The sequence below is a fragment of the Lycium ferocissimum genome, chromosome 3, assembly GCF_029784015.1.
Source record: "Lycium ferocissimum isolate CSIRO_LF1 chromosome 3, AGI_CSIRO_Lferr_CH_V1, whole genome shotgun sequence".
Classification (NCBI taxonomy): Eukaryota; Viridiplantae; Streptophyta; class Magnoliopsida; order Solanales; family Solanaceae; genus Lycium; species Lycium ferocissimum.
Window position 1 is genome coordinate 23,771,765 of NC_081344.1, and position 12,680 is coordinate 23,784,444.

The 12,680-nt window shown below is 32.8% G+C and overlaps 1 protein-coding gene across 1 annotated transcript; it reads right to left on the minus strand.

Moving 5' to 3' along the window:
• Positions 1-6,453: 6,453 nt before the first annotated feature.
• LOC132050067 (annexin-like protein RJ4) lies at positions 6,454-10,131 on the minus strand. Its single transcript, XM_059441106.1, has 6 exons — positions 9,977-10,131; positions 8,991-9,136; positions 7,956-8,177; positions 7,507-7,719; positions 7,193-7,294; positions 6,454-6,923 (listed from the first exon to the last, which is right to left on the minus strand). Exons 1-6 carry the CDS (start codon positions 10,047-10,049, stop codon positions 6,720-6,722), a joined length of 960 nt encoding a protein of 319 aa, XP_059297089.1. The 5' UTR covers positions 10,050-10,131; the 3' UTR covers positions 6,454-6,719.
• Positions 10,132-12,680: the final 2,549 nt, after the last annotated feature.

The window sequence follows — 12,680 nt, forward strand, 5'->3', positions numbered from 1 at the left end:
AAGAATCATGACTCATTCCAAGCTACTACTCAAAAATGCCACTATCCTCACACTTATGACCCATCTTCTACTTCCTTTCATAATCCAAGTCCTTCAACCTCTCAATACTTTAAACAACATGGAATGGTCATAAAACTTACCTTTGATAGTGTGGGAATGATATTTGAGTGGAAACTCTTCACTTGAGCAAAATCCTAGTTCCACTTCTAAAGAGATTTCTTGCCTTGGATGAACCCTAGTGAGCTTCTTGCACTTGATTCACTTGAATTTATGATATGAACCTTTGATTTCCTTTGTATTCTTGAAGATGACATGTGTAGAACCCTCTAGTAGTCTTGAGAGAGATGAAGAAGTGGAAAGGATGAGAAAATAAGAGTGGGAACATGTATTTATACTTGCAACTTATTCAGCCCGTCGGGTATTATACGGACCACTTATACGGTCCGTATAAGTGTCCGTGGTTCTCCATCAGGGAAAACATCTTCCTGTTGGGTGTTATACGAACCCTTATACGGACCGTATAAGCGGTCGTATAACCCCATTTCTCAGAAATTGTTTTCATCGTTCGTTTGATCTCCAATCCTTATGGAACCTTCTTGACACTTGTTTAACATTTCATTACCAATCTAAGGAGCGTTATAACTCCTCCTTAAGACATCATTAAGTAAACATTAGCTCGGTACTTTACGGAACTCTTCTAAAACACACATATGCTTTGCCTTCCTTAAGGAACTTTCTCCTCTTACTTCCAACGTCTTTGGAATCTTGATTAAAATCGTTAAATAACCTTTCTTACTTATAGAAACATCGTATACTCCTTACCCTGCGTTAGCCTATTCACTAGGAAACGATATGAAATTTTTCGAGGTGTAACACCGCCCCAGCGGTCAACGTACCGCAACAGCAGTGCCGCCATAGCGGGCACCAGACACTGAAATTCCCCCATTTTCTAAGTCTTTAATCGAAATCCCGGGTTATTCCCGAGGCCATCTGATCACAAACCAAACACACATACCCACACAAAATTACACTACGAACGCGCTCGTGGTCTCGAAATTTCCAACGGAGGCCTCGTTGACCTAGTCTTGCCTTAATTCCACTTTCCCATCTTAAGTCCCGAAATGCATCCGAATGCATTGGGAACTGAACCAAATACCCATACAGGTTCTAAATAACCATCCAAACCTCTCAGAATTGACGAAATTCCGAAAAAGGTCCGTTTGTCCAAAAGTCAACTTCGAGTCAACCATTTTTCACTTTAAACCGATATTTTCACCAAAGTTGCCCGAATTCGGTCTAGACACCCCGGGAAGCATATTAGCGGTCCCCTCTGGTCAAAAGTGAGCTAATCAATGCTTGGGAACGGGTGAAAACACCGAAAGAACTATAACGACCAAACGGGTCGTTATATATGCAAAAGCACGGGATAATAGAGAAGTTATACCTGCCATGCTTGACACATATTTGGTTGGAGTTGTTTCATCTATCTTGTTCAGAACTTCCTGGTATTGTGGAGGAGTGAACAGGCCACCAGTTTGTGATTTGGATCCACTGGACTCTTCTCCTCCATTAGTTGTAGTGGAGTTTGCATATGGTTTGAACTCAACACCAGATTATCCATTCTTCTTCTTACTCTTGAAGTTTGTTAGATATCCTACAAGTCTGTAACAATCTTCAGTTCTGTGCCCTTTATAGCCACATTCACCACAAGGTGCTCCTGATGGTTCTGCTACTGCTTGTGCTGGCTTCCTTTATCTGTTTCCTTGGTTTCTACTTGCTAGCATGGTCAAAACATCTCTATGTGCACCTACTACTCCCAAAGATCTTTGACTCTCTTCCTGAGTGGTGACAGCATAGGCTTCATTTATTGTTATCCTAGAGGGTTTTCATCTTTGAAAAATGGCTTGTCACAGAATCATTTCCTTGCTTTAAATTCACTATTTCTGACCAGATATGATATATTCTAGTCAGGTTAGATCTATCAAATCTCTCGTTAAACTCATCCCAAACTCTCTTAGCATTTGTAGCATACACAATGCTAGGGATCAACTTACCAGAAACAGTACTTCCTATCCATGAAAGCACAGTCTTATCACACTTCTCCCATAACTCTTCTAATTCACCTTTATATCTACTCTTCACACATGTTCCATTTATGAAACCTAGTTTTCCTTTTCCTCTTAGTGCTAACTTCATGGATCTACTCCACAAAGTGTAGTTTTCTGGTCTTGTAAGTTTTGTAGGAATCAAAACTAAACCAGGAACATCTGAGGCTTGCAAAAACAATGGATAATGGTGATCAATTGTCACAGTTGTAGCAGTTGGTGTTCTTCTCCCATTTTCTTCCTTTGATCTTTGATATCTCCTTTAATGGCGTTTTGTTGTTCGCAGTATTAATCGTATGATCACTGCTCTGATTACCATGTGAATTTATCAAATAGAAGCCGTGATCGAAGCTTCAAGTTCGATCATGGAGGTTTACAGTCGAGAGAAAACAAAGAAGAATGAAGAACTTGTATTGACTTGAATTGATTCAATTACATTTCAATGCAGCAAATGAGATATTTGTAGCTTTTAGCATTTAACTAATCATCACACTTAAAACTAACTAACAAACTCATCATTACAACAGTAATTGATTCTAACTAACTCGGACACCCGATGTACACTGATGTACCGAATATACAGTCGTGTATACAGTGAGTTTTACCATTTCATTATACGAAGAAGAATAGTTCAAAATTTTGTAGTGAAATCCTCCTCCATTCTTTATACTAATATATCAAATTCATCTTTATTAACTTTTTTCATTTCTTCATTTTTTTAGCTGTTGTGATTTTATTTCGTTTTCTTAGCTATGTTATGTGCTTTAATAGCTGCCAAAGCATTTTTTTTTAAGAAAGAAATGAATGGTGTTTGCTTAAGTAAATGGTTGTCCACTGATTCTTGTTTGGTATACTTTAACATTTATATACACGAAAAATTAAATTAAAGCAGCTTGCCACAAGCTCTTGCACTTAACTTTTAGTCATAATTTTGTTTTGCTTCAGTCTTTGTATTTTTTTTTTCCAATATATGTACAAGTTAGGCTAAATCGAGTAAAGTAATGCAACGTGGGCTTAATTAGTTAGAAAAACAGCTGACCTGTAGCTTTTAGTAAATTTTTCCTTTCATTTTGTATAATAATATGTCTCATCTTTATTAACTTTTTCGGGTTTCTTTTCTCTTTTTTTCTTTACTTGATTTTATTTTATTCAGTTTGCTTATACATATATTTTGTCTTTATGATTCACTTTTGGGTTAATTATTGAAAGAAAGTTACAAATTAGTGTATAATAATATTTTAATAGCCAAAGCATTTTTAGAAAGAATGTTGTTTGCTAAGTGGTTTCCCGCTGAATATTCTTGCTGCTTTGGATACTTTAAAATTTATTATCCGAAAACAAATAAGAGTATCATGCCAACTACAAGCAATTGAACAACTTTAAGCAATAAATTGTTTCTATAAACATTTCCCATAGTTTATATTGGAATCGCAACAATATTATGAGAACTATATACTTATATTTGAAATAAAATCAAGACATGTAATTTTTCAAAGCATTCAAGAGGTTCTATAGAAAATATAAAATTATATATCTTCATATGCCAAATTCTATTATGTGAATAAAATACTGACACAAATTTTGATGCAAAATATTTCATAACTAGAGCCGTCATCGAATATCTTGTAACATGTAAACTTACCATTGATTAATCTTTGAAAATCTACAAAGAGTTTGATGGGTTGGTTAAACCACTCTAAAGACTACGTAAATGGGTCCCCATGCGCAACACGTTGATATGCCAAATAGATATCCCACAAAAAATGTAACTCTCTCCATTCCATATTAATTGTTAAGGTTACTAAACATATTTCTCATATTAATTGTTAAGGTTAATAAACATATTTATTTCAAAATACATATCATTTTATAAGATCAAGATGAGATTAATTAATTTTTTCCCGTTTGCTCTTAATACTAAGTATTCTTGAAAGTAACCAATTATTGGGAGTCAATTGCTCAGAAGGTCACTCAACTATTTAAAATTATTTATTAAAGTCATGTTTCTTTAGCTTGTAACAGAAAAGTCACTTAACTATGCCTATATTGCTTAGAAAGTCACCCAACCGGCCAAATGCATATTTTACCCTCTATATTATCAACCCTTGTTGTGTTTTACCTTTTTAATATTTTGATTTTTTCTCTTTTCAATTTGTAGTATGAACATACCTATAGAACAAATAAATCTTATTTATAAAGCGAAAAAGTAAAAAAATTCTTCAAATATATATAATGTTGGAATAATAAAATAATTCAGCATAATTTTTAAGCATGTATAATGTATATTATAGAAAATACACAGGTATGAAATAAACCTATGAAAAATCTCAAATAGAGCAAAGGGATTCTAGAATTCAAAACATTACAGGAAAGTCAAATAGAGAAAGGGAATTCTAGAATTCAAAACATTACAGGAGATTCTTTCAATCGGAAAATTAATATATGTTTGGACAATTTTATAAATGATTCTTCTTTTAAACAATCATAATATTGTGGAGTTTTATTCTTTTCTTTTTTGGGAAAATGAAGATTATGGAGTTTGTTTAGTTTTAAAAATGAGGCGAAAAGCATAGAAATGGCAGGTGTCCGCGTGTGTTGCACTGTTGGGAAAAAAATGTGATTATGGCATTTCATAGGGGTAAGAAGTTTCACTTCAAACAAGAATAGGGATCATAAATCGCTGATAAAATTAAAGTGTGTAAATGACTTCGGGACAACTACTGTATATGATAGAACTTAGGGCAAAGGTGCAAATATACCTCTCGACTTTGCGATTTAGAGCAGATATATCTCTCGTTTAAAAAGTAGTTTATATATATTCCTGCCGTTATAAAATGGTGCAAATATACACCTGCCCTTACACATATAGTGCAAATATACCCTTTTCGCTAACGAAATTAAAAAAAATGATTTAGCTTATTTTTTAATTAAAAAAATGCCATGGCTTTAAAAAAAAATGTCTAAGACATATTTTTTTAACACCACATGGTAAATATTTTTCGGGTGGGTCGAGTCTGGTTCATTTAAAATATCTCTGTGGCTTAAAAAAAAAAAGTCTACCCATTTTTTTAAACGAAGCAGACCCGACCTCCAGAAAAAAAAACTATCATGTGGCTTTAGAAAAATATTTCTACTAAAAAAATGGGTAGACTTTTTTTAAAGTCACGTGGTATTTTTTTTAATTAAAAAATATTCTGTCAGCAAAAAGGATATATTTGCACCATTTTGTAACGGCAGTGGTATATTTACACTACTTTATAATGGGAGTATATTCGCTCTAAATCTCAAAGTTGAAGGGTATAGTTGCACCTTTTCCCTAGAACTTATATATTTTTCTTCTTAAGAAAGCAAAAAGGATAATGTCAGAGACCTACCCTCGGGTTTGACTTCATAACACTGACCTTCTTTGTGGTTTGCGATATTACGCTTACGTCCTTTATTTTGATTTTTTGTAACAAATCTTTTAAACTATTTATTATAAATATAAAAAGTTGTAATCTCACTAATTTACCCTTCGTAGTTTTTTTTTATTATTAATTTTAGAAACCAGGAGATTGAAGTTAAAACCTAAAGATAGAAATTATTAAGTGGAGAAGTGGAGTTTTGAGTATGTGGCTCAAAAATAAGGGGAAATGGGGAGTATCTCCACTTGTCCCATAATTGTTTTTGGAGTATGTGGGTATGGTGAAGAAGTGGAGATGCTGTTAATAAAATGTTTTGATTTTCCATTGTTGCTTGATACAGACAGACACTTTGGGGAAGATGGAATGACAATGCTCATTCGGGGTGCATTAACACAACCAGAATACATGGTAAGTTAATATTGGGAATGTTCAGATTTTGAAATGCTTTTCATTCGCAAGCAAACCAATTCCAGAAACCATAATATTTTAATTGGGTGTAGGTGGCATTGAATTTTTGTGGAACAAATTGGAAGTGATGATAATTGATAGCTCCTAGTAGTAGCAAATTTACAACAGACAATGGTGCAGTTATTGTTTTTGTGGGTATCGTGGAAAAGCTATTAAGTTCTCTTTCTTTCTTTTTCAAGAGAGACCGATTTCAATCCATTGAGGAATTAACTTTGAACTACAACATTCTTATTTATAAATAAAATTAAAAAAATACATCATAAGGGGCCAAATTAGTCCGATTACAAATTCTTATATTAATAATAAATAGATTAAAAGATTTGCTTTAAAAAAAAAATCAAAATAAGGAAGGTAAGCATAATATCACAAACCACAAGGGATATCAGTGTTACAAAGCCAAAACTGAGGAGAGGCTTCTGAAATTATCCAAAAATAATAATAATAATAATAATAACAACTGACATAAGTCGACCATAAATAAGTAACATGAGGCTCTTGAATCTTGATACAGAATCAGATACTGAAGGCAAGCAAGCAACCACATTACACACACAAGTACTTAGGGAAAAATAGCAACAACGACTAGATATAAATTCACACAATACTCGAGGCAGTCCTCAACGATAGATGTTTTTTTTTTCTTTTTTTCTTTTATTCAAGTGACAAACTCACACACACCCCGTAGTTTGTCACCTCCTCATGAACTCGGATAAAAGAAAAAATAGATGATGTGCTATAATAATTAGTTTTGATTTCCCAAGAGAGTGAGAAGGAAAGCCTTATAATCTCCAGAAGTGTGCTTGGAGACAGCATGATCAAGACTCACACTGTTCCTCTTGTAGTAAAGCTCTTTGATCACTTCCAAATCATTTTCTGCCCTGCTCACTATTACCCGTGTCACCGAGTCCTCATCTTTACCTGACTCCATTAGGGCACGACGAATTACCTGCACCACATCATTTTGGACGATTAATTTCACTCTAATAACATACCAGTCTCTATTGTTTGGATTTTTTTCGGAGAAACATGGTGTGTTCGGTATGGAGAAAAACATTTTCGGGAAATGTTTTCCAATTTTTTCACATTCAATGGGTCAAAAAATTTGAAAAACATTTTCTCTTGGAAAACAGTTCCTTGAAAATGACTTCGCTAGTGGAAGTAGGGAAAACAAATTCCACATAGGGTCATTATGATTATAGCTTCTACAATAGTGACCTTTTCATAGTATGTCTGAGGGTCATTAGCAATGCATCGGATTGTCGTTCGCAGAGCTCCTAAGAAAGCATTAGCTGCCTTTTCGCCGTTGTCCCTCAAATGCTGAAAACGTAATGAAGGAAAACGAGCTAATTAAGACCTTAAATGTAGCAAATATTAAAACAAGATTGAAGATTCTTTAAACTTTTTGGACATGTAAATTAATTCCAAGTTATTAACTCCAAAAAAATCCTCATATATTTGAGTTTTAATTTTTAAGGACACTTAATTGCCTAAATTAGAGACAGGTCAAATTTAAAGTTTAACGTTTATACCTTGGTGAGTGAAGAGCCATGATCATCCTTGTAGCGGTTTAGAGTTGCTCTGAGTTGAGTCTTGCTACGTGTAGTAATAATTCTAACAATTTCTTCATGATTAAACTCCTTGCTTTTTATTGCATTGCAAATGATGTCAGCCTCAGATTTGGCTAGTCTTGCATCTATCTCATCACCATCATACCTGTATATGCCCACTACCGAAACCAAAAGCTGTTGCGAAAACGCCAAAAGCGAAAAAAGTCATCACAACCAAACAACACAATAAGAAATGAAAAGGTATATAATGAGTAGATTTCTCACATGGTCACTCAACTAATAGTTATTATCTCACCTTTCTTCCTAATTCCAATTTTCTCCAACAAAGAAAGCGACTTTCTCTAAGATAATAACTATTAGTTGAGTGACCATATGAGAAATCAACTCGGTACATAATTGTGCAAACATGCCTTGCGAAGTTCACCAATAGAATGCTGAGCCAAGTCCTCCTCCACGGAGCGCTTGTAGCGAGCTTGATAGGCACGCTTGACAACCAACAATTCTTGAGGAGAATAGATGCATGACAACTCAATGATTGAAGTGTAATCTGGGATTGGTTTCTCTTTTATTGCAACATGTAGTAGAACTGCATCCCTTTCTTCTGGATCTAGCATCCATCTGTACACTGCTTTCTGTATTCATTTGAAAAACAAAACTTAAATTAAATGAGAACAAAGATCAATCACTACTACTCCCTCTCTTTCAAAATACTTGTCGTGTTATTAATTTACATGCTCCTTAGAAAAACTCTATTAATTTAGAAGGGATGTTTGACTATTGTACCATTATTTATGTCTTAAGATATAATATCTCTGCATTAAATATTTACCTATTTATGTGTCATAATTGAGGTATTTGTAGTCTTCTAAAACAATTGTTACTAAAGGTAAAGTGGGAAGAAAATAATTGATTTTGCTTTAAACTTCTAAAATGACAAGTATTTGGAGACAGATATTTTTAGTAAGGACAACAAGTATTTTGAGATGGAGGGAGTAGAAAACAACTACTCTCTCCGTGACAACAAGTATTTTGAGATGGAGGGAGTAGAAAACAACTACTCTCTCCGTCTCAATTCATGTAACATTCTTTCGTTTTTAGTCAACTCACAAAAAGAATAACACATTTCTATATTTAGTAACAGTTTAACTTAAAAATTCTCATTTTACTTTTAATGGGATGATTTATAGTCATTCAAAAAAAATTCTTTTATTTTAAACTCCGTATCTAATGAAACACCTTAACATAAATTGAGATGGATGAAGTACTATATACCACAATATTCAATGTTTAGTTTCATCTTTTCTACCGCGTTTGGGAACTTAAAAATGTTTTAGCTATAGATAATGATGTCAACACAATGATAACTTTAAAAAATTCACACTTTTAGTGTATATAAGTCAATTTTGTTGAATGTTGAGTAAGCATTAGTTTGGAGAGGGAACTACCTCAAAGTGTCCAGATAACTCAGATTCAAGACGCTTCACAAGATCTTCCTTGTACATTTCCTCATAATTTTTCCTTATCATCTTCCTCTGTGTTGCATTTCTATGCCCAAGTATTGCTATTAGGGCCTTCTCATCAGTTCCAAAGCCTATATTCCACCGCAGAAAAATGCAATTATAAGAACATTTGACAAATAAACGAAAATAATACTCTCTCCATCTCAATTTATGTGGCACACAGAACAACAACTTTGAATAGAAATATTTCTCTGGTAGCTAGAGTTTATTTCCAGTTCTCATCAACTCGATCTATCTTTATTTTAACATTGATAATTGTTACTAACTATACCTTTAACATTAATTTTTTTAATAGTACTTAATTTTCAAAAAGCATCTACTAAACAGGGGTAACTTAGTGATCTATACTTTGTGTTTATGGTAAGAGCTAAAGCGACGGTTAAAACGGAACGCACGAATATAATCAATTTCTTGTAACGCCTTTAGCCAACACGACTGCGTAAAATTTATTATACTGACAACAGTGTATATTTATAAATTAGTGCAGCCTACTGGTATTGATCTTTATTTTTTGGGAAATTGCTATTATCAACAGATAATTTTGATATTTGTAGTATTCAATAACAACAAAACAACAACATACCCAGTGTAATCCCATAAATGGGGTTGTGAGGAAGGTAGAATGTACGTAGACCTTACCTCTACCTTGGTAGGTAGTGAGGCTGTTTCAAGAAAAATGGTTGTGTTCTGCTCCTTCCATTAACAAATTTTATACACAATTTTAGCGCTCTTTGAGAGTTCTTAAACAAAATCAATCATAACGAATGTATAAACAGTGAATGGTTAATGCAAGATCATGATCAGATTACTAAATCATAGAGTGAGCAAAAAACAAGTAAAGATGATCAGGTTAATTAAACTTTATGATTTTTATAAAGAAGAAATTAACAAGACAGAGAAATTTGAATAACCTTTACAAGCCTTTCTAATAGCCTCTGCATCATTAATAGGAGAAAATTCTTGAGGGAAAATAAGGGTAGCCATTGCTAATTATATTAAACTCTTCTCTTAATTAGCTCTTATCAATGGATATTGTCTACTTTTATATATGGTGTGTTTGTAGCCCTTATGCATCATCCCTTATTTATACTACTAAAAAGGTTAACTTGGTCAAGTGTTTCAAGTAAGTAATGAGAGTAACGACATTCGACAGATTACTTAGCAACTAAGTACACTTATGAATAACAAATGGACAAAAAACTATTCTTGGTTTCACACCTTTTTTATATTTGAAATTGAGGTAGTAGGGGAGCAGTGACACTGTCAAAGGTAACATGGGGCGGAGTTTTCCAGAGTTGTAATTTGAATTTTGAATTTTAATTTTGTTGCTCTAATTTCGAATAAATTTCTCAAAATTTTTACAATGTTACTTTTTGATAAGGTTTCCCACCCGTGAAATTATACTGGGTATGTTGTTGTTGTTACTTTTTGATAAGGTTACAGAAGCAGTGATTTTTCTGATCATTAATATCTATGGTCTTACTATACTCTCTCGATTTCACAATGAGTGTTGTTTTTACCTTTTCATTTTAGTTCAAAATAATTTAGTATTTCACAAAATCAAGAAGGCATTGACTCTTTTCTTTCAATTTTACCCTTATTTAAATAAATAGAATTTTGCGTAACTAAGAAATCATTAAAGATCTACTCCATCCGTTTCATAATAAATAATGTTTTTACGTTTTTATTTTGGTCCAAGATAAATGGTGTTTCACAAACCCAAGTTCACAAAATCAAGAAGGCATTGATTTTTTTCTTCCAATTTTACCCTTATTTAAATAGATGGAGTTTTACATAACCAAGAAATCATCAAGGATCTATTACTTTTTCAAAACATTTAACGAAGGATAAGTAAAAACACAGTTTTCTTGAGGCGTGTGCCCGAACTAAATACACCATTTATTATAAAACGGAGAGAATACTACTTTTTCAAAGCAATTAATTAAGAATAAGTTAGTAAAAATACTTCTTTTTTTATTTATGTAATTTACGCCTTAAGGAGACATGATCCTTTTATTTTACTAAACAGGGAAATATACAGGAATCAAAGTTTAAAGCAATGAGCTAAACCCTCTAAACATTTACAAAGCCAAACAGCTAAAAGGCTACCATATAGAGAGGGGTAAACTCTCTATAGCAAAAAATTAAGCTCCCAAAAAAATACTCTCTCCGTCTCAAAATATTTGTTGTCCTTACTATAAATACTTGTCTTAAAATATTTATCGTTTTATTTAATCAAGACAAAATTAAGTAACTTTTTTCCACTTTATCCTTGCATTAATTAGCAATATTTAAGAGGTTCTTACCATTGATGGAGAAGATATTTATTGAGGAGAGACTATATTAAATATGTTAAGAGGGTAAAATACTCAAAATGTTACCCTTATAAATGCTTTCTTAAAAGACGTATAAATGAAAAACGCGATAAATATTTTGAGACGGAGTATGAGACATTTATGCATATAGACTCTTCCTCTGCTCGTGCCTTACGAAGGCTCTATTATCTTTGTCCAAGATATATACAACTGCTGCATTTTTGGAAGATCCTTAATATCATTAAAATAAAGTTCTTCTTGTCCATACATACTCCATATGGCCAATGCATCCACAACTTAATTTGCTTCTCTAAAACAGTGTTGAGCTATGCAATTTTTTTTTTCGAAAGCAACTGTTAAATCTTGTAAATTAGATCTTGCACCTGCCATGCTATATTAGTAAAAACACTTCTTACATTATAGCAATGAGTAGTTTTCTTAAGGGGTGTGTCCAAACTAAAAACATTAGTTATTATGATGTCGCAATCTTTACATAATTGCTACTGAATTTTTAGACCATTAATTCTTCTGTTGGTATTTCCATATTCACAGTATTAACTATTCTCTCTGTCGCAGATTATTTGTCGTGATTTCTAAAAATAATTGTTAAATCATTTATCTTTTTAGAAGCACAATGCAAAATTTAATTTTTTCCTTCATTTTATCCTTAACAGTAATTGTTTTTGAAAATTACAAACACCTCAATTGACAAAGATGGCACATACATAGAATAAATATTCAATGAAAAAAAACCCTTTGCCCTTCTATTATATTATTTAAACTTAAGTAACAACAACGTAAACAATCAAAATTCATCACACTAAAAGCAATAAAAAAGAACTAACAAGAAAGTTAATGGAGAAAATTCTAGACAAGAGTGCAATTGAATTAAGAAAAAGAACAAGGAAACTTATGATAATTGAATCCCCTCAAAGTGAAAAAACAAGCTTGGATTCCAGTGCACCAGATGATAAATCCCCGCAAGCCCCAAAAAAAGAGAGTCTAAAATTTATTCTCAACTAATATATATCACCTATATGGATCTTTTTCTTTCATTGTGCTCTATTTTTAACCAAGTCTACATTCATATCAAGATTTATAGGCTTTTTGAGACAACTTCTTTCTATGTCATTTTATGTCTACCCAATCCCCTATTCACTTACCATAGTTTCACACTGACTGACCAGTGCATTATTTGTAGGTCAATATAGGACATGTTCAAATCATCACAAGCAATATTCTTGACCATTTCGATCATCTGATTTTAATCATATGAGTAACGTTTTCATCTATTATTCCT